This window comes from Amia ocellicauda, chromosome 5, assembly GCF_036373705.1.
Source record: "Amia ocellicauda isolate fAmiCal2 chromosome 5, fAmiCal2.hap1, whole genome shotgun sequence".
In the NCBI taxonomy this organism is placed as follows: domain Eukaryota; kingdom Metazoa; phylum Chordata; class Actinopteri; order Amiiformes; family Amiidae; genus Amia; species Amia ocellicauda.
Genome location: NC_089854.1, coordinates 3,034,282 through 3,056,811, shown reverse-complemented (window position 1 = coordinate 3,056,811; position 22,530 = coordinate 3,034,282). Strand labels below are relative to the sequence as shown.

Here is a 22,530-nt window from a genome sequence, read left to right as displayed (position 1 = left end):
GCTATTATACTACAGCTGCTGAAGCTGTTTTGCTTTAGTCAAATCATTAGCTTTGTGCACAGCCCTGGCAGACTCCCAGCTGAGGCAATCTCATACCTTCTGTACCGCAAAAATAAACAGTAGCCTATAAAATGCACATCTTATCTGTGTGATTAATGACTTATGTATTGGCTGCGTTGTGGATGATAGATTTTGCAAAACAACAATTGTGTATCAGCCTACACACTGCCCTGTGGATTCAGATGCTATTTATACAGGCTGCTCTCTGGGCTTCAGACAGACGGTCAGTCACAGACAGACGCATCATTTTAAAGCTGCATTGCGGGTGTCGTGTTGCGGGAGGGGGAGGACAGAAGGACAGCCTGTCTTCGTCTCTGCTAATGTAATAAAATGATCGGTAACTTCCGCCACGCTGGGGGTCCTCCAGGCTTCATCCGCCGTCCGGAGCTTCCCTTTGCGGTGTCCGTCAGAGCCAGCGGTGGCACCTCGACTGAGCTGCAGGGGTCGCTGTGGCTCAACTGTACTGTCACTGTGTCCCTCACACACAGATCCGGCGCCTGTGTGCAGCCGAGCCGCAGCAGCGGGTCACACAGCAGAGTCGGGGAGCACGTCTGCATCGTCCCCTCGGTGCTGCAGGCACTTTGCACGCATCCGGCACCGCCGTTTATCTCATTTCTAGTCCCGAGCAACACGACTGGGCACCGATTAGGACCAGAACCAAACTCCCGAGCGACAAACGGATATATCGGCTCGTCCGCTGTGTCCGAAATCAAGCCGCAGGTAAGAGGTGGACGTGAGCGTGTGGTTTTGGTCACAAAGGGCGCGTTGGGATGCGACCAGGACCAGTGCGTTATCATGATATTGGCACAACCATGTTCCCAGACCGGGACACACGGCAGCGCTGGCTTCATCCTGCTGCCAGCGTTACTGCTGGCCGGGCAAGATATATAATTAAACTAAAAATACAGATAAGTACCTGCTCTCTCTAGACGGCGCAGTGGTACATTGAGTCCGTCTCATCGCGCGGTTCAGTGATGGAGAGCAGCGCGCAGCCGCCGCCTTGGCTCTGTGTTTGTGTTTGTGTTTGTCTTTGTGTTTGTGTTTGTCTTTGGCTCTGTCTTTGTCTTTGTGTTTGTGTTTGTGTTTGTGTTTGTCTTTGTGTTTGTGTTTGTCTTTGACTCTGTCTTTGTGTTTGTGTTTGTGTTTGCTGAGCTTTGCTCGGTGCTGCGAGTGGGGCAGCGGCTCCTCTCCCATCCTGTCCCGCAGCCTCGCCGGTGACCCGCGCCTGCGCAGTGCGAGAGCAGGTGCATCGGCCGGTACTGAGCCACCCGGCGACCGCAGGGTCCAGAGGCGCGGCGGCTGGTGCTCCATGCGGATGCGGAGACGTGGATGTGGATGCGGAGACGTGGCTGCTGCTGCTCTGTCCGGCTCCCACGGGCTCCTGCACAGCCAGCATCCCGGGGCTATTTTCGGAGCTGTCGTGCATTTGCCGGGCATGTTCAGAGACCTCCAGTGAAACCGGAGAAATATAACCGAGCCCTCCAGTGCGTCGTTTAAACGAGTGGTTTTTGTTTGTTTTGTATCCAAAATATTGTTTCAAAAGAGTAGCGAAACAAAACCGCGTAAAGCATAAAAAACATTGTTGCCACTGAAGCATGTGGAAGTGGAAATAAATGTGACAACACTTTGCTTTTTCCAAGTAAAATAATTCAAGGGGTGGTGTAACATCATGGCATGATTCACTGATCGACTGTGTGCATTCCTCCAAATATTTTTATTGTCAATAAATAAATACATAAAAGATATGTGACGCCAGATTTACCAGCAGGGTTTCAGCGGATTTGGCAACGAGTGAGATGTCATGCGGGATTAAAAAGATGACAAGTGTAAGCATTTGTGATTGTGTTTGTTTCAGGACCCATCAGTGTCTGAAACGTGTCCTAGCTGGACTGTTTAGCATGGGATGCAGGTTCAAATAAAATGGGATCACTCATAATGGGCCTCTATAGATCAATTCTCCTTGGTGCGCTGGGGCCCAGGTGAAAATCATACCTTCTGCCTACCAGCCGATCACAAAACCCACAACCCAAACCTAATGGCACCTTCCCATTGGACAGCTGCAAATACACAGCCACTGTCAATGTGCGTGTGGAGATGAATAAATCACAGAGCAGATCTCATGTATTGCAGAACAGGATTATTCATTCTCTCCTGGCCCTCGTGCTGTATCATGATATCTACAGCATATCATCTGCCGGTAGCCGCCCAGCTGTTGGCCGGTCTGTTGACAAGGCACATTCGCACGTTGTTATTCAATTGATACTATTTTCTGGCTTCTGGGTGCTTTTTCGTCAAGTACGTTTCTGACTCAACCCCTGAGTGTCGCTTTGCTCACATATTCCACTGTCTCGCTTTATGTCACTCACATGTAACTTTCCATTCTGATCTCTGTGTTTTCTTCCTCTGATGACATTTCATAAACGAGCCTCCCTCGGTTTTCAAGAGCTGTCAAAAAAACACCAGCTGAACCGATGAAGTGAAGTGAAGTGAAGGCGGCCCTTCAAAGCCGTGGATAAACATGACCCACGGGTTTCAGAATCACTGTCGTCTCTCCTCCAGTGTAGATCATGATTTGGACTCAGGTGGACATTACTGTAGTTTTATCTCCCAGGACTGCTGGCCATTGCTGACTTTGGGTTGAACTCTTGGCACAGTTGAAACTGCAATCATAGCTTTGTGTCTGTGATATTTTTTTAAGGTTTCAAATCTGATCCACTTGGTTGAGGTCCACCCATCTATCTTCAGAGTGTGTTTTACTTTTATTTTCAGTTCACTGAACTCAGCGAGTTAATGTTTTTACTCTGACAGCGCTGTGGAGGTGGGGGGTCACAAATCAACTCCAAGTGCTACAGCAGATGTATAAACATATGCCTGGCCTGCATGTGCACAACCTGGACGCACAGAGCCGTTATCTGATCCTTTACATTACTCATATTGTCTTTCAATCAGGGTCTGGCTGTAAAGGGATGTGAACTCGATCGTGAATGTTTGCAGGATTTCACTGTTTAATTACAGGATCCATGTTGCCTCGTGGACAACTGTAATCCATTCAAACATCAAACTAGGGTGCTTTGTTGTGTGTGCGTGTGTATTTATATCTGCATCCGTATGTATGTAAAAATATATAGTATTTTAAATTGACAAATAGAGAAAAAATCTATGGCAATTCCTTAATGGGATATAGTAAAATCTGGATACGTAATTCAAAACTATTGACGTGGATGGGACAATTTGCTTTAATAAGAAATAACAAAAATAAGACAATCTAATAATAGATTCATATAATAGCTGTGGACAGTGTTTGATAATGGACTATACTGCCACTGCAAAGGTGTGTGATTAAAAAGGTAACATTCAATTCAATTCAGTTCAATTCAGATTGTGAAACAGCTTTTTTGAATGACGCCAGGCCAGCAGTCAGCTCACCTTTTTCAGTATGAATGTCTGTAAAAGAAACATATATATTCATATCCATCCACTGCTGTATGAAGGCCTCCCCAACATGTTTCCACTTGCTTCTATCTACACACAATGGCACACACCTGACCTTGTGGCGTTATGTTTGTGACGGCAGAAAAGCTCTAGTACAATCTGTAAGGGTTCAGCGAGCGCAGTGATGCCCTTTGTTGTGATTGTGTATACAGTAACAGGCTTGTCTGAATAGTCCTTGAGACTTTTATCCGCCCCGCCATCAGCCTGGCTTTTGTTCTGGGCCGCAGTCCTGCTGCCGCTGCTGCCCGATGTCCTTCTGTTTGTGTCGTGCCCCGCGAGAACGTTCTGCCCCCGTACAATGGGACACAGAGTGTGCTGTCAGAGCCCTGTTCTGCGCTGCGCACGCACGCTCTTCTGGGTAAAACCCGCAGCTCTCCCCTCGCGGCTGCCCTGGCCTCCCCTCGGTTGCCGAATTGCGTCTGTCTGACGCTTGCGGTGAAGTTGATGCGTAGATTGAAGTATTGCACCCACCCCAACCGCACACAACCCCCACTGCCCCAAAGCCATGCACACGCACATGCGCACACACACATGCACACAGTCTTTCCTCCACCGTTTCTGACCTCCAGATGAAATTGAGCAGGGATGCAGGGGACAGGATTACATGTTCTGAATAAACGTACGCTGCCTTGCCCAGCCCTGCAACCCACTCGGTCTGGTTCTGAGATCAAACACCAGCAGTGTTTAGACTTGCGTGGCATCTCTTTAGACGTGAGGTGAGCGCTCTTCTGGGCTTCTGGAGGTGTTTAGTCTGCTGCCTTAAAATGATGCAGATTCAAAACATCTAGGTTTAAAAGTCCCCTTTACTCAAAAAACTGACGAAATATTCCTTCATTTGCTTTTAGTTCCTCCTTAAAAGTGGTATTTTAAGTCCAAACATCAGTGGCTTCTCCATATCAGTTGTTTAAAGCGTTCAAACAAAATGGGTATCAGGCCAGAATTCCACAGATTTTTTTTTTTTATATTCTGGGCTTAGTAAACATGAATGATTGATGGTATGTCTTCTAGCGTTTATTTCAGCTGTTATCTAGACCTGTCGCAGAAGGTCTGAAGCCAAAACGGTGTAATAGATTTATGTTTTATAGTTTTAATAGGTTTGTTTACTCTTAGTTATGTGATACATCAAATGAAGAGACCAAAACATTAAAAAAATAGCAGTGTTGTTATAAATTTCTAGCCGAGATGTTTTTAAGTTGTTTTTGTAATTCAGACCTTCCCATACGCCAAAAACAGAAAGCACCCTTTTTTCTGCAACATCAGACTACTGAAGTCAAAACCTCGTTCACTTTAAGCCGTCTCACAATCGCGTTCCCACATCAGAAGCCCTGTAGGCCTTGGGGGGCCGCCTGCAGGCTATAGCATATATTACAGGGGGTCTGCGGAGTGTGTGACAGAATGCGCCGGGTCGATGACGGGCCGTGGATCAGCTGGGCATGAGCGTGTCTGTTGTTGTGGGAGAGCAGATTGTGTTTGGGGAGCCAGCCTGTGTGTGATGGCCGCTGGGAGTGTGTGTGTGTGTCGGGGGAGGGGTGACAGCAGCTCTTTTGTCTTCCTCTGTAAGGAAGGGACCGTGTGACCGTGTCTGAGTTGCCCGCCTCACGTGACAGCGCCCCATCCTTTGTTCGGCAGATCTGGGAGCAACCCTAATTGAATCCGATTAATTCCCTGCGGGGGATTAATTTCGCGAGCCGGTGTTCCTGCGGCCCGGCCTCGGGTCTCTGCCGAACAATGCCCTCCTCACCCTCCCCCTCTCCCGTGCCCTCCTCCCCTCCCCCCCGTCTCTCCTCGTCTTGGGAGTTCGGCTGAACTGAAAACCAGAGGGGGAGGTTTCTTAGGAGCAGGCATGGCGTTTATATTTTATTCTTCGAGTTAAGCCCTAAATCCCTGTACAGCACACAGTCCTTTCCCTGGTCCTGATGCTGGCTTCACGCGTTGCTGAAAGCCGTGCCTCCCTGTCACCAACCCATCCCAGCGGCACTGAGATATCTGTGCCTAAGGGCGCTGCGTTGGTCTTGTGTTGTTGTTGTCATTGTTTTTGCCTCTTTCTATGCCAGCAGCTGTGCCGAACAAAAAGGCTAGCGGGCCAATTAGACGTAGGCCGAGTGCTGCCGGATTCCCCTGGAATTAAAAAAGGCTACAAATGACGAATCTCGGAATAGGATTATGTAAACAGAGACATGTTTGTGTGTAGGCCTCCAGAACTCATCGTAATTGAGAGAGAGAGTGCTTCAGCTGCAAACGTGGATGTGATATTCCTGCAGAAAGCCTTTCTGTGTGTGTGTGTGTGTGTGTGTGTGCGCATCAGGGATGCCTCGAACAGCACAGCCAGTGTCGAGTGACTGACATTCTGCAGACGGCATCCCGGTGGGAAAACAATGCCTTTTCTGGTGGGACTGGGCTGCAGTGTGGGGCTCGGGGGCACCAGTTTCCATGGTAATGGGGGGTCAAGTTGTGCTGGGCTCTCGTGGCAATCGTAGCCTGGGATTTGTCCTGAGGGGAAGTGAGGAGGAAACGCGGACGGCAACTTCCTGTCTGAAGGAAAAGCGGAGGCAATTTATACGAGGTGTTGAATTCAACCTCTTTAAGTGCACTGCAGCAAGCCATTTTTGGGGGGCAGCTGTGTGTTTTTCTGATGTGCAGTCGACCGCATGCGTTCGGTCAGGCCTTGCAAGTCCTCTCATGTTTTACTGAAGAGGTAGGAAAAGGTGTCTTTAAAGGGTAGATTTAAAAATACCACTAATTTATATGTTAATGTTCTCTGTCTTGCTGCTTCTGGAAGGAACCTGGCTGCCTAGATATTTATTGCGCGGATGGCAAAGGAAAACCAATTACGTTGTCTGCCTGACCTGTGCCTGCAGCAATCAGTGGGAAATTAAGGAATGGGGGGGGATGTATTCTAGACATAAGCTTCTTTTATCCTTGGTGGTGAGAATAACTTTGGGGCAGTTTAACATGTCGAACAGGTTTCTGTGGTGAAGCTGTTGTGTAACCGTTGCTGTAATGTCATGTTGAGACGACGTAAAGTCCCCTGTGGGTTTGAACTTGAGACAACAGCCCAGAGAGGATCTGATCATGCGTTACTGTGAATAACTTTCTTTACATCGAGTCAGTGCTGTCTTTAGTATTGATTATTTATTCCCAGATTCCCGGAAACCGCATTTATTAATGTGTTGTATCTCCACAGGGTGTGTTAGTATTCCTGGTCAATCATGAAAAAAATAAAAGATATGAATACAACAACATAAAATGTTAAAAATAACACTCCAGGCATTTGCGGCTCCTGTGCGAAACCTCTGTGCACCAGGAATAGAACCAGAACCAGTGCACGTTCCCTGGAAGCTGGGTGGGTGATAAGTGTACAGTAATTAATTGGCTAATCTGTGTACTGAATAGATAAACTTAAATATATGATTATAGTGTTTCTAAACAGCTGGCAAATTGAGCTGAAGGAAACTTAGGCTTAGGCTTGACTCACTGATAATGCCTGCATTCGTGCTGTGTTGAGGGCTGATCACATGATCACAGGGTGCGATGACAGTCCAGTCGGTAGGTGTGTCCCAACGTTTGCTCACTCACCTGAACTTTAATCCTCACTCTCCTAGTTGCAATCCAACTTATGTTCTACTTAAACGGTTAGATTTGTCTGGTGACTTTACAAAACACAAAAGAATATGATGTGTCTGATTATTTTATTTATTAACTGTCCATCAGCCTAACCTCTGCTTCGCAATGAACTCGAACAACAGCACCGCGAGGGAAAATGTGGAAATTAATTTGCAAGGAGATCCTCAGAGGATTCCTGTGCAAGAGTCCCAAGAGAGGGTTTATTAAGGGCTGCCAGTGCCCTTTTCATTTCTCTGATGACTGTTTGTATTGCATTGGCTTTTTATAGACATTTTTGAACCACAGACATTATCACAATCATATGCAATAGAAGGCATAGACAGACAGAGATAACCAAACCACTTCTGTTGTAAGTTTGCACGGCTGTAAAAAAAGCTTTACATTTGTGCAGAGTCCGTGTTGCTTAATCCTTCGGGTTGGTTGCCTCGTCGGAGATGGTAGTAAAGTACGTCGGGTGGTTCTACCTGGCACATGTGGCAACAGAAACACGACAGGAAGATGACATTTGATTAGATCACATTTGACTCCTGTTTGCTTTCTAGTTATCTCGCCATGGCACTCACTGGCCTTCTCCTCTCTCTCTGCTGTCCACAGGTTCCTGGGTTCCATGCGCCTTCTGAGGACCCCGTAGCGGCCCCACCCCTGTCCCCGTCCCCGTCCCGTCCGTCTCTCCCCTGTGGTGGCGCCCCCGGCAGGCCCATGTCGGCGGCACAAACACAGAGCGACGGCGAGCCGCGCTGGGGCTGCCTGGAGTCGCTGGGGCTGAGTCCGCGGGAGCTGGTCCTGGCCGAGGCCCTGCAGATGGAGTACGATGCCCTCTCACGGCTGAAGCAGGACAAGACGCCCGCCGGGAGGGGCTTGGGCCCGGGTGGCAAGGATGTGCCAGGACAGAGACTGGAAAAGAGCCCCACAGCCGAGAGGGGAAACCTCCTCCGTGGGATGTCCGGCTCCGATCCGACCCTCAACCTGCAGCCCAGCCGGTCCACCCTGTCCCACGCCAACCTGGAGCCCCGTGGCAGCCGCAAGGAGGCGCTGTACATCCTGGACCAGCCCGTGAAGGGCTCCTACGATGAGTCGTCTCTCATGCTCCCTAAGAACTTCATGCCACCCGACAACCCCCCGCCGGCCGTCCCACCCCGCACCCCCGTCCCCTCGGACCCGTCCCCGTCCCGGCGAGGCTCTGCCCCCCGCAACGTCAATCTCTTCACGCCCGACGTGGAGACCCCCAAGCTGTCCTGTGGCGAGGAGGCCCCCCGCTGGGACTACGAGGACCTCAACGAGGTGCTGACGCGGCTCAACAGGGAAACCTCGGGGAAGCCCGTGGCCCGCAGCAAGACCCTGCCTCCCCAGGTGCCCCCCCGCACGTACCTGCCCGTCCAGAGGAGCAACAAGAACCACCGCAGGGTGTCGGCAGACCCGGTAAGAGCGCAAAACCACAAACTGGCCTTCCCTGCCTGTGCTCAACTGCTCGGAGTGAGGGACAGTTTTGTTCTGGTTTATAATCCCTGTTTCTTCATCATTACACTGGGCATCTTGCTCTGAAGTGCCTGCTCACATTTCTAACAAATGGGGGAAAGTAAGGAAAATCACCAAACATTTCATTCTCAATCCTTCCTCTTTAACAGCATCCTGACCGAAACCTTCAGACCATGGTGGTTCCCATGATGAACTTGTGGTTTTCAAATGCCTTTTGTTTCCCGGTTATTTTATTGAATAAACAGCTCCTGTGTGCCTTCATTCAACACAGTGAAGAACAGTTAGCAAAGCCACTGACCTGTTGTCACACACGTGCTCTCTCTCTCTCTCTCCTCTCTCTCTCTCTGCAGGTGTCTCTGCGCACGAGGCTGAATGGCTTCGGCTACGAGCTCTTCCAGGTTTCGGAGGAGAGGGACGAAGAGGTGGCGGCGTTCTGTCACATGCTGGACGTGTGAGTGTCTCTCTGTCTGACCCGCCGACGTGTCTCTCATTCCCTCTGCCCTTTGTGTGGTGTGGTAGCGTGGCTCGAACTGATGAAATTCCCTTCCCCTTGCACCTGCAGGCTGCGATCGGCCTATACATACGACGACCGCTCCAAGAACCCCGGCTTCGTGTGCAGCCCGGCGGTGCCTCAGGACGAGCTCCAGCACGGCCAGGGGGTCAGCATCAAAGTGACTGTCATCAGCGACCTCTTCCGAGAGCCACTGACCTTCACCTGCGACGGTAAGAGCTGGGTGCATGTCTCTGCCTTCACTTTCAAGAGCTCCAGGACATGGTGGGACTTGGAGTTCAGAATGTGCTCTATTTATCCAAAAGCCTACTTTCACATGTTTTAATTGTGATGTGGAACAGCTTAATAGAGAAGCAGTTTTAACGTGCATCTGCATTCTAGGAAATAAACTGTATAATAACTTCACACTGCCACTTTGAAATGCCTGGATCTTGAAGGCAGTATTCCCTAAACATCTCCGCTCGGGACCCAACCCTTTCTTTCCTGGCCACCACCAGATGACGGACTAGGCAAACGAACCTCTCCCTATTTTGAATCACGTCATCCGCAATGATGGCTCCAACCGACACCCCTGCTCGGACTCGATTGATCCCCACCCATCTTCCGCTCCCTACCTCCCTTGCGTCATCCTCCTCTCTCTCTCTCTCTCTCTCTCTCTCTGAATATTTATAATCCCTGACAGCCAGGGACTCGGCCGCGAGAGCTCTTGTGTAATGTGTGGGGGGATTAATGTTCTGTCTGCCCCCGAAGGTAGAAACTGCCCTGTGAAAGCTTTTGGCGTGTCAGCTGTCAGCCTTTTCCAGACAGAAACGGAGACGAATGAGAAATTTTGTACACTTAATGGCTAAACCCCCATCCCTTGTTTGTCTGAATCAAGCAAACCACCTGTTTAATAATATCGAATGACCGGGAACAGGATCTGGTAACAGGTTTAGACCCCATCAGAGCATTTGACCTTTTTTCTGTTCTTTGTTCCTTTTACAACCCGATAATGGAAGTGTACTGTTGGGATACATCGACAGCCGTCTGTTGTTCTGCCTGTTAAAATGCATGTCTATTGATTATTGTGAAGGAGATTTGGAGGATAAAAAGAAAAGCAAAAAGCAAAACATCTGAGTGAACCAAGTGTCTTTTCATATGTGCAGTGTTCCATGTTGTCTTATCGCTGTAACAAGCAGAGATTTGGGTGCAGGGAACACTATTATTATACATTAACTTGGTTGACGCTTAAATGGGTACCCATTTCGCTACTACTGGAGCAGTCTGAGCAAGAATTACACCAGACCAGAGCGGTCTCCTTCCTTACGCTTCGTTTTTTTTTTTTTTTAATTGCATACCTCACACAATTTGTGAGTAAAACATGAACGGAAGGAAAACGTCACCAGTAGGCATTGTTCTTAAGATGTATTTCTTGTTTTTTTTCAATGATCTTATTTCCTTTTTTTTATCCACCACCATCACCCTTTGGAGTTCCCCTACGACTGCTCGAACAATAGACGCACGAAGAACAGAATAACCAGAATCGCTTCACAGCAGATGAGGGAAACAAAAGCCCCTAAAATTCTGATACACAAGATCGCACTGCGTCCCCCGTTCTCATAGTGTGCCAGACAGGGTCAAGGGTCAAGCTGGATTTCGGCTTAATTTGCTCATGGACAAACATCTAAATTCTCGAGAATCAACCAAGTTTTCTGTCCCGTTGCCCTCCGAACTCTCCCTTCCTTTCAATCTCTCACCGTTTCCATCCTCTCCCTGCCGCAGGCACCTCCACGATAGACCTGCTGATTTACCAGACTCTCTGCTACGCCCACGAAGACATGGACCTGATCGACGTGGAGAACTACCTGCTGAAGGTGTGCGGCCAGGAGGAGTTCTTACAGAAGTGAGTGTTGCCCATAACCTGCTGGGCTCTTCTCCTCCGCGTCTGGCTCTGGGGATGTTTGTGCATTGGGAGGGCAGACGGACATTATCTGTTGTGTGATGTTATGCTACACTCTCTTGTGCTGTGCAGAATAAACGCATTCATTTCCCCATGCAAGCAAACCAGTTGCACCCCATTCAACCTGTCCTGTCTTGCCCATTTAGGAGCTGGTAGCAAATCCTTTGTCTTTATTTTCCTCAAAGCCGGTTATGTGGCGTGACACAAACCTCTTTATCAGCTTTTCTGTGGTGTGGGGGTGACTGTGTGTACAGAGAATGATTAATAGTCCAAACAAGTGCCGTACCAGACCGGCTTGCGTGATATTGCACAACGCAGCTGAAGAACTGCGGCAGGCACACCTGGTGTAAATCGGTGGGAGATGTTTCCCCATTTGTGTGGGCGCTTCTTCCCCAGCTCCCACTGCCACCTCTCACATATCTCCCGCTGGGCGCAAACCACATTTTTATAGCCACGGCTCCTCTGTTGTGGCTTTGTGGTTCTTCCCTGCAGGAAGCTTGGCTGTGAGCTGACAGCCGCTCACCAGCGCTGCTCCAATGGGAGGCCGTTTGCAGGTTACACATGTGGTTCAGTCAGAATAGCGGGCCACTTGAGGCCACACTGCAGTCCCCTTCCCTCTCCTCACATCCCACGCCGGGGGAGTTTGGCTTGGAACAGAAACGCTGGCTGGTTTTTCTCTTCTCTCTCTTTAGGAATGTCTGGTTATGTTTGTTTGTTTTACAAGAAGGATTTGTACGAGGTCTGGGCTGTGGGGTTTGGTGGCTTTAAACACTCAGTTGGGGAAAAACCGAGATGGGTAGTAGTTGCGGTGGGAAGAAATAAAAGGATATTTGTCTGATTTTGCTAGGAGTTTGACAAGCTTTTTTGTCTGTATGTTTGTTCTTCTTTTCAGATTTCAAAAACAAAGTCTGGTCAAGTATACTACTAGCCAGAGCCCAGCAGAAAAGCATTGTAATAGGGAAGTATAAACCTAGTGAGCCAATACTTTGGATACATGAGCAGGCAGATCCAGAATTGAAGAGGTTCAAGTGGAACAATTTTGTAAAGTTAAGGTCACATTGTTTTGGTCTATTTCTCAACACTTCACCAATAAACTGCTCAGAAAAAGGTCTTGTAAAATAACAGTAAGCCTTATTTGTCAATCAGTGTTTGCTTTAGATTTCACCCAGTCACCTTGTGTTGTTTCCCTGTCCTAGAGGCTTAAAAGCAACTTCTGTCACTCATTTGTGTCTATGATTTGAATAGGAAGGTATTTCTGTGTGTGTGTGTGTGTTTGTTGGGTGTGGTCTGTTACGGCTACCAGCTGCAGCTGGGCAACAGGAAACGTGGGGTTACCAGATAACTGAGAGGTTGCCATAGGCTGTCAAAAGAGGAGGTACTTCCTGTGTTTAATGAGGCCATTGTTCTCCGGGTCTCAGTGCCAGAGGATAGCAGCAGCAGCTGAGGCTACGATTCAATAACTGCTGTGTGTTTGTGTTTCAGCCTTGCTTTTCCCTCTGTGTTTCCCTTGGCTTGTTTATTCCATATGAGCTCACAAGCCTGGCTGAATCTAAAGCAGCAGCTAAGCATTACGAAGGGAATTCATTGCCCTACTGTTAAATGCCAGTGTTGGCATCAACTCAAATCGACTGTGGATGGAGTGTTCTGTGTTTAAGATGGTGTTGAAATCACTTTGTGGTGGCTCCAAAGTATCCAATATTAAAACTGCAGGTGTTCGTTTCTCTACTAGTTCTCCAAATGACAAGATACACAGAGATTTCAATTGTTGCTACCATTGGACAACCTTTCTATGGGCTTGGTTACATTGAGATAAGGAGACATATATTTGTTAAGCAGAGTCACACTAAGTTTGGTTTTTATTTTCAGTGAGGTTATTTGAATAATGTATACATGAGTGTATGTAGAGTTCTCCCCCCCACCATGGAAATCTTTACACAATTCAGCCTTTCCAGGGACACAAGTTGGACCTTTCCTTGTTGCATTAGTGTGGATGTAACTGGAAACACAGTTATCCCTGAGTAACAATCCTTCACACGATGCTCTCGTTGTCTTTCAGTAATCAGATCCTGGACAGCCTGGAGTACATTCAGCAGTGCCGCAAGTTCGACTGGGACATCCGTCTCTATCTGACCAGGAGAGGTTCTGTGAACCAGGAGCTGGCCAGAACGGTACGGCACGCCACGGGGGAGCAGTGGCATTGAGCCGAGGCTTACAGGCCAGAGAGATGATGGGGAACTGGGTGACTTAGTGGTTAGAGCTGCAAGGCTTGGGTTAGGGTGGGAGGAGTGTGTGGCCTAGAGGGTTTGGGCTGTGGTTGTGTGAGTAATGCGAAGATGCTGAATTATAGATTTTGTTGTTGTTCTGGTCCACGGTTGGCGGCTCTGCGTTGGATGGACAGGCGGAAGATGACGAGACTCTGTCCACCATGAATCAGAGCATCCTGCTGCAGGAGCGGCCAATCAAACAGACCGTGACCAGGTAAAGGGCAGGGGTCAGAGGGCAAAGGTCACAGAGTGGATGAACCCGACCCGACTCTCCGCACTTCTGCGCTTCCTAAATTTCACACCTCTATTCGGCAGGGAGGCCCTCACGCTGCAGCTGGACACCTTCCACACCGAGGCCGAGTACTTCATACTGACGGAGGTAGGTAACCCTCACCGCCGTCGCCTCTCACTCTCTCTCTCTTCATGTGCTCCAGTCACATTTTTATTATTATTACTTATTTTTATTTATTTATTCGCAAACACCTTTTCTCAGGGTAACAAACTTGAAATAATACTCTTTGGTGACCTTTTTGTTTTGCCCCTAAGCCCTGTTCTGCTTCTAGACCTAAATACCGAACTGTAAGCCAGATGCATGTTGATTAAACAAAAAACAAAACTAAATAGTAATTGTTATATTATCCCTTTTCCTGTCCTGGAGGAGTACAATGCATTAAGCACAGTTTGGTCTTCATGGCTTTGAGATTTCACCATCGCTGACCGCCGTTTAGTCGCGAAAACACAGAGAAAGGACAAAGCAAACGATCGTTTCGAATTGTTTGTCCCGTGGATGTCGCTGACGCTGTGCTGCTCTCTGGCTCCCCCTGCAGGTGGACCTCCCTCTGCGCGTGGAGCGCCTGGTCCAGTCCATCAAGGCGTTGTGCAGCTCTCTGGCTGCCATCGAAAGTCCTGAAATCACCAATGCCCTGAGCCTGCTGCCGGCCTGTCCCTGCCGCCTGCAGCCCCGCATCCAGAAGGTAGGGGGCGCTCCATGTTGCAGTCTTGAGTCCTTTTCACACCTTGTTTCCTGCTATTGACTGTATTTCACATAGTATTCTTGTTTTCTTACTGGACTGCTCTTGTACACTGATGATCAGACCAGTTTAGTTTTGTTTGACCTGTTCCCCAGCTGAATTATTGCCCCTGCACCCCTACACCGATGGATCTCGGCACAACAGTGTCACAACACTTCTGCCCCAACTCGTCATGTTTATTCCCATTACAATCCATTGAACGGTATTGTTCTTGCTTGTGTTGTGCTGGTCTCAGCTGTAAGTGTGCTCTCACACCCTGATATCTCTCTATCTCTCTCTCTTCCTCCCAACAGGATGTGACAGTGTTGGCAAAGAGAGAGTATCGAGGTAACGCCGGCCCCCCCGCACCCCACACACGCACACACACACACTTCCTCTAGATACCGGTACACACCAGGGGTGGGGGGAGAAGCAAACGGATAAAGAATCCAGGAAGAATCTTGTTGAGAAGAGGGAGGCTTTTGGCCCTGTGATTCTTTGTCGTGTGTGTGTGTTTGTTGGGCAAAGGATCCTTGACATCTTTCCAGAGGACGTCTGTCACTGGCGTTCAAAACAGAAGGGATGTATTAGTTCCTTCCTGGTTGTTAAGTTTAATTTCGTATCTGGGGGTTGGGGGGAGGGTCTAGTCAGATTACATTTCATTCTAATACACAGTAGACAACAGTCGAAACACTTGTCACACTTCAGACATTCAACCCAAAACAAGACCTGGAAAGCGTCTGGTTGCGTTTCATCCCCTTGAGAGATTGACACAGCAGCCACAGTCCCTTCCTTCACCCGCCGATCCCGCTGTTGTCTCCTCAGAGCGGGTGGTGGAGTCCCTCACCACGTCCATCCTGGAGCTGGTGGAGCTCTACTGCAGCACCTTCAACGCCAACTTCCACACGGCCCCCCAGAGCAGCCGGCCCACCGCGCCCCCGCAGGAGTCGGGGCGCATCACCAGCGTGCTGTCCTTCAACGTCTACGCCGCCCACCGCATCCCCATCACCTGGGCTGCCAGGTACCGGCCACGGGGCAGAGAGGGCGGTGGGGAGAGGGCAGAGGGGAGATTGTGGGGCATCTGTGTGGGGACTGTTTTAGTTACTTGACTGGTTATGGGTTTATGCAGCAGATGTGTTACGAAGTGGTTTATTTTAGTAACAATTCAGTTCGCTTGCTGCTTTGTTCTTTTCTCTGAGGGATGTTGTATCTTTTATGACTTGGCAATACCCTAAACTAGTTTATCATCTTTATTGTACCTTACATACAATATAAATTCAGCAAAAAAACACACAAAACAATGTGCAGAAATTGTCAAATCAGTTTGACTAAGACCTGTGTTATTTTATATACAGGAAATGCTGCACTTCTCTGTGTATTTTAAGTGTTATATTTTTGCTTTTATGTGTATAAAAACAAACACAGTTCCTGTTTATTAAGTTTCTGATGACGGCTGGTAATTGTGCTTGAGAGACGGTGTCGAAAACAAACAAACACAAGTAACAATGGACACCTTCTGGCATCAGAGCTGAAACAGGAAGGTCCCGAATCCCCGCCAGCTGTTCGCGCCGCGTGTCATGGAGAGTGATCCATCAGTCGCGTGTCGCGCGGTGCTCGGGCCGGGCCTGAGAACGGGCCGCTGCATTGTTGGCGTCAGATTCGAAACGTAGGGCCGCCGCTGAACAGAGCCGAGCCATGCCGACAGATGCACACAGTCCCACACACGTCCGCTGTGCCGCTGGCGCATTTTGGCATGCCGGTGCGGTGCTCTTGGTTCACCGCCCCCTCCTCCGCCATCTCATTGCCATTCCCTGGGGAGCCTGGCCCAGCCCACTGACCCCCGCTGACCCCGGGACATTGTTCCCCGCTGAAATTGATTCTGATTGATGATTGGTCCCCGACAAAGGAGGCAGCCTGGGAACCCCGCGTGCCCTTTGACCCCCGAGGCTAGGAGAGCAGCGGGCCGAGCGCTCGGCACCTGTCCGCCTGGGGTTGGAGGGCAGGATTGATGTCGCATGCCATCTGCCTATCTGTGGACGGGGGCTCCTGTGGGAGGGGAGGAGGCGGTGGTTGGGGGCCAGGCCAGTGAGCGCACATCCGATTCCCTCCCCTTCAGTCACAGTGCAGAGTCGCTCCCCGTGGTTTTTACTTAATTACCGGAGGGTGGCGGGTATGAGGTAAAACGTGGTGTTTAAAGAAGCGACCTGACGGCATGTTTATGAGCTGTACATTCTCCTGCAGTTCCCCGATCTGCCCTCTATAATTGCTGCAGTTATTGTGATTTGTATTATTAACTGTCATCTTCAGTCATTTGTCAACTGACATTTCTATATATTTGTTCTTTGTATATCTCACAAGCTTACAAAAACAGCCCTGCCTCTGTCATAAGGTCTTAATTTACTATTATAATTTCTCCTTTACCTCTAAAGACACACTTGTTCTTCATCCTGGAGCTCAAACTACAACAGATTAAGAGTTTTCAGAGTTTGTTGTGTTTGTTTTTCAGATCACACATGGCTTTTTTAACTATCAGGCGCCCCAGCTATAACGTGAATGTTATTTTCGCAGGCCACCTGAGTAACCCTTTCTCCCCATCTCTCTGCAGCTACGAGGGCTTCTTCCTGTCCTGCTCTCTGACCCACGGGGGTGCCGAGCTCTGCGCCCCCCAGCACACCAGCAAGCAGTTGGTCAGCAAGTACCTCTTCCACCTGGTGGTGTGGGACCAGAGGTGAGGGCCACAGGGGGCTGCGTGGGGGTTGTGGGTGTGGGGAAGAGCTATAGGGGCCCTTGTGGAGGTGAACCGAGCGCAAGAGAAATCCTTAACCTCTAAAAGTCTGGGCTGATATCCAGACCCACAATGCTTTGTGTCCAGAAGCAGGAGAGATCACCCGTTCTGTTATTCCTCGCTTGAGATAAGGTGGATTTCGAAAGTGGCTGAGATTTTATCGTGTCAGCGTCTGGATGAGTTTCGGGTCGCTAGGCCACACAAGTCATTTGTAGGAAGATGTACAAAGTGCAGAAGTAATGGGAAAATAATTCACTCTCGCAGTACAGGACCATAGTTCTAACTCTCAATAAATACATTTATGTGAATAAAATGTGAATGTTTTATGTACAGGAGAATTTAAGCTCATTCCACACAGAAGCTCCTGCTCAGATATCTATAAACTGCCTTTGCATAATGGCATTCGACCGGATCTTGGATTTCCCAGCCATGATTAGCAGCCTTGAAAAACGCATGTTATTTAGTACATTATGCTTTTGAAAACAGGACTTATAGTAGCCGGACGACATCCTGCGACTTTTTAAATATATACTGAGCTCCCGTGTGTGGACTGTTGTTAATGTGTATTTTTAAAGACCATTGTCTCAGTGTTGTTTGTTGTGTATCCTGGATTGTTAATCAGGCCAGGGGGAGGAGTCAAGTGCCTCTCGATTAAAAAATACCGTGCATTTCTGTGCTTCATTCCTGTTGCTATCAATCATCTTATCTCCCGGTTGCTAGAACCAGTAAGGCCGGTTTTCTGTGTTTCCATTTCCATCGGGATTTTACAGAACACGATCGGTACGCGTTCTTAAAGTTCCAAAGTTTTATGTCTCGCCTGTTAAGAAGATCCTACCGCCGCCCCCCCCTTGTTCAGTCTGTTCTGTTTGTGTCTGCCGTGATTATCAAACTCTTCCTGTTTGTTTCCTTTTCCGACATAGTGTAAAAGGTTTAGTTTTTGCCTTGTTTTTGAATTGCCCACAAGCCACGCAAACATGATTTCTGTCCGCTTCAAACAAACAGTTATACTAGAGGGGGTCCCGGACTGACGATGTCCTGGCTGCAGGTTTCAGTTGGACGCAGTGTCCAGTTTCCCTGGATATGAGAAATCCGAGAGAAATTAACTAATGATAATCAGCATCTCTCATGACACTAGGATTAATAATAACATCTCTCTCTCGTATATATACATATATATATATATATATATATATATATATATATATATATATGAATATGGAAATGGGATTCAGTTTTCCCTTAAGCAGGTTGGTATTCCCCCTTTTTAACCCCCGGGGCGAGGCACGTGTCACTCAAACTCGCCGGAGCCGAGTTATGGGCTATTTCTGAGCTGCTGTATTTACGGGGGTGTATTATTTTGGGTGTGGTGTAAAGTGAGTCCGAGGGGTGTCTGCCGAGTGCAGGGCTGCGTGTCTCTGTCCCTGACCTCAGTCTCCGGGGCTTGAGGGACGTTGAGCGCAAGGCCCACGGAAACACACCTTAACGGTAAAGATCTGGAAACTTCTGAGACCTAGACCAGGCTTCAGGCCTGACAGTGAGGACTGACCACCTTCCCCAGGTTCCTGACCCACTACGGGCGTTTCTGCAAAGAGGAAGTGGATTGTGATGCTCAGTAAAACATTTTTTTTTTAATTTTAAGCGATTGAAAAGCAATGCGTTTGGAAGTGAGGGGCCTATGACGTTAATGTCATACAGGCAGATTCAGGGATTCAGCTGCCGGGGGTAAACACCTGGGCTGCTGTTATTGTGTGCAAAAGACTTCCTCTTCCTGGCATCTTCCTGTGTGGAAATCTGTGATGACGCTGGGCCTGTGACGGCGCTTCTCGGATTTGCGTTTGTGTTGATGGATTAATCCGCTCCGTTTGGGGAATCTCGTCAGAGCCTTCATGGGTCCTGCAGCCCCCTTGTACTGGCATAACGCCCTGGAGAGAGACACCACTTAAACCACAGTGTTACCAGCATGCCTCCAATCCCCTCATCTGTCAATCCCACGATGGAGCTCGCAGCCTCCAAAGTGGTCCGTCAGACCTGCCCAGCCCTGCCCCCCTGTGTCGCTGTGTCTGCCTCTGTGGACCCCAGCGGGAAGAGGTGTGCCTTTCACTGGAGAGACGGGGGGGCTCTCGGCCTGCTGTGGACGCTCGCTCGCTCCCGTTAATGATTCTCTTTGGCTCGTGTCCATCTGTGGGTCAGAGTCTCCGGTCTCATGTGTGTGCTGTTGTGTTGTAATCGCACATGAGCAAAGGCTGTGCTTGCTCTCTGATGGTGTGGCAGCTTCTCCAACTCTTTCAAAGCTTTTAGGGTTTGCTGTAGATAAGAGAATACAATTTTGGTTTGGTTTTCTTTGGCTGCCGGCCCACTGGCTTAGATTGCTGACACATTTTTCGTGCAATTAGTCAGAAATGAGGAAACGTCATGCGACCATATTTGCATTTGTCGTGTGTGTGTGTATATATATATATGTGTGTTTTTAGAGACACAGTGGGCCGATAACCACATGATTACAAGAAGGCACAGCTTCAGTCCCCATCGTTTGATGATAACACATGTTGATTGATCAGACAAGCCGCGATGCCGTGGTGTGTACCTTAGGCGGCTTAGAGCTACAAAAATGGAAGCAGCTTGAATCTAGTGCTGTCCCAGTCTCACCCACTCTCTCACTCTCCCTCTCTCCCTCTCTCCCTCTCTGTAGGATCTGTTTCCCGGTGCAGATTAACCGCCTACCACGGGAGACCCAGCTGACGGTGACGCTGTATGCCATGCCACTCCTGCCACCGGGGGGCACCGAGGAGAAGAGCAAACAGCGGCGCAGCATGGAGGCGCTGGGCTGGGTCACCATGCCCCTCTTCAACTTCCGACAGTGAGTCTTCCTCGAGAGTGAGAGGAGAGAGTTGGGCAAATATGGGTGTTGTGCTTTTTCTGCTTTTGTTACACTCATGTTTTGATAACACATGCAAAACATGCATGGTTTTTGCATGGTAGAGACGTGTGAACGTGTCCTTGTGTAGCCCGGTGCGTGATTCTTTCTGCAGTGTTGTTTTGTTGGACAGCACTTCTGTTTTCAATTCTTCAGAAAAGGGATTTAAATTCTTTTAAAGAAATGCCCTATTGACATTTTTTTTGATAGCCTGTTTGTTGTTGGTTTTTGTCCCCCCTGTTGTTTTGCTTTTAAATCCTGGGGCCCTGATGCGGTTACATTAAAGACTGAGTGTTTAATCGGAAACGACTCTGGGCTTTTCAGCGAGGGTTCGAATGGGCTGTGACGTGACGGCAAAGCCACAAAAGACGGGAGATAAAGGAACTGTGAGAAATTAAGAGCAGAAGTGCTGAGCCAGCGAATGCACAGATGTCATGCATTAATACTAAAGTTGGAGATCTGCAGCCTCAGCAGCTGAACGTTAATCTCCGGGCTATTTTCTTTAACGGGGAAATTAACCTCTAGTCTTACTGAATTTGTACTGAATTTGCATTTGTACCAAATCTGCAACTCTGGGGAAAGATTGTTGCGGGTAAAGAAATGCACTCTGTCAAATGCGGTAGTCAACCACAGAACTGACCATAGCAGGAATTTTAAAGCAGAATAAGTAGCTTTATTTTCCTGCAGCGTTGTCTCTCTCAGTCTGTGCTCTGCAGTCCGGTTGTGCTGCCCTCAGTTTCTTCACTGACGCCCGCCCCAGCTCCTCTCAGCCCCCCGCAGGTGGTGTTTAATGAGTGGGAGACTCTCAGGAGCTGCCAATGTTGTCTCCTCCCATTCCTCACACCCTGTTCTGTCCCCACAGTGTCCTGACCTGCGGCAGGAAGTTGCTCGGGCTGTGGCCTTCAACCCCAGGAAGTGAAAACACTCGCTCCAGCACCCCCAACTTCAGCCAGCCAGATAGCGTCATCCTGCAGGTGATCATCCGTTCCTCCCGTCCTTCTCTTCTGTTCCCCGTAGCTTCCTCTGTCACTCTGCCTTCCTTCCCTTTTCCATTTGTTTCTGCTCCCTTCCCTCTTCCCTCGCTTTGCTAGGCTCAGCTCCGCCCCTTCTTTCCATAGATAAGCAGTGCATGGCCTTTCTCCAGAACAAACTGTATTTAGACGACCAGCAGGTAAAGGGAAAGCAATCGGTCATTAAATAAAAATGCAAAAGATCATCTTAAGTGCTGTTTCTACGTTATTTTCCTTTGGGAGAGTCAGCTGTGGAAAACAAGACGGTTCCATGGTGTGAGAGCACGGCAGACCAGTTTGTAGAAATCCCTCATTCTGCCAAACATCCCGGCACTCTGCAGATGTCGTGGGACAGTTCCAGCTGACTGGAAACTGGTGTCCTATGTGAGCTACACTTCCTATAAAGATGTGTTTAAGCACAGCCCTGCTGGCATTCGTTAGTTGCTCTGTCCTGTAGGAGGGAGTCGTACTGTATCCATCCCCAGACCTTGTTTCCTTCACTTTGCCCACCTCTGTCCTGTGTAATTTAAATTGATTGTGTGGTTTCCTGCCACATTCACTTCATTAGAAGCCCTTTAATCTTCCCCCCCCATTAAAGACATCTCAATGCAATTACAATATCTATGATCTCTGCCCCCCCAGGGAGCCCCCTCCCACTCCGTCCCTCCAAGACAAATAACATCTGGGACCAATCGCACATCTGGCACCGATTAGAATCCCTGAGCCACCTTCGCTGGTTTGCCCGTTCTCTCTCTCTCGACCTAATTCTTTAGATTCTTTCCCTTTTTTTATCCCCCTTATTTTCTTTTTTCTCCCCCCCCATGTCTGCACTGCTTTCCTCAGATATATGCTTCTCCCCTGCATCTCTCCCTTCCCTTCTATTCCCCTTTCTTTTTCTCTCTCTCGTCCCCCCCCTCCTACCCTCTCGCTCTGATGATGTGGCACTGTGCTTATACTATGTTGTGTTGCCAGCATCCATCTCTCCCTCCCTCCCTCCCTCTTCCTCTCTCTCTACCTCCCAGTATCCCAGGCTCTGCAGTGTTTCTCTTTCTCTGCTCTTCTCCCTCTCCAAATCCTCTACACTGAACCTCCATGGCGTCAGATCTCCTCTTTTGGTTCTTTTATACTGTTTACTTTGGCAGGCCAAGATCATTTCTGTCAGAAATCATCTAACACTTGAAAAGTCTCGGGAGAAGGTGTTTTAAAGTATTTTGTGTTATTGTATTATCACATAATTGGTTATGCGCTTGGCCAGGAACCTGAAACGTGACTGTTAGACTTTGAATCACAGCAGCAAGGCTCTTTACTTGGTTTATATTCCTGACGTATCCAGAAAACACAGCCATTGCTTGACTCTGGCCCAGCAGAGGCCAACTACTTTGTTGTTGTTGGTTTTAATCCACAATTTCATGCTTGGACCTCTTCCGTCAACATTCAGCCAATCA

At 48.7% G+C, this 22,530-nt stretch overlaps 1 protein-coding gene across 1 annotated transcript in view; it reads left to right on the top strand.

Annotated features, from left to right (window-relative positions):
* Nucleotides 1-244: 244 nt before the first annotated feature.
* Nucleotides 245-22,530, top strand: part of pik3c2b (phosphatidylinositol-4-phosphate 3-kinase, catalytic subunit type 2 beta) — a 36,715-nt gene continuing 14,429 nt past the window's right edge. Inside the window, exons 1-14 of the mRNA XM_066703216.1 lie at nucleotides 245-780; nucleotides 7,771-8,595; nucleotides 9,003-9,103; nucleotides 9,215-9,375; nucleotides 10,925-11,045; nucleotides 13,159-13,270; nucleotides 13,501-13,580; nucleotides 13,682-13,745; nucleotides 14,194-14,340; nucleotides 14,691-14,724; nucleotides 15,202-15,397; nucleotides 16,982-17,104; nucleotides 19,851-20,018; nucleotides 20,938-21,049. Of these exons, the coding sequence (XP_066559313.1) occupies nucleotides 391-780; nucleotides 7,771-8,595; nucleotides 9,003-9,103; nucleotides 9,215-9,375; nucleotides 10,925-11,045; nucleotides 13,159-13,270; nucleotides 13,501-13,580; nucleotides 13,682-13,745; nucleotides 14,194-14,340; nucleotides 14,691-14,724; nucleotides 15,202-15,397; nucleotides 16,982-17,104; nucleotides 19,851-20,018; nucleotides 20,938-21,049 (2,634 nt within the window). The 5' untranslated portion in view covers nucleotides 245-390. The remainder of the gene's footprint in view (nucleotides 781-7,770; nucleotides 8,596-9,002; nucleotides 9,104-9,214; nucleotides 9,376-10,924; nucleotides 11,046-13,158; nucleotides 13,271-13,500; nucleotides 13,581-13,681; nucleotides 13,746-14,193; nucleotides 14,341-14,690; nucleotides 14,725-15,201; nucleotides 15,398-16,981; nucleotides 17,105-19,850; nucleotides 20,019-20,937; nucleotides 21,050-22,530) is intronic.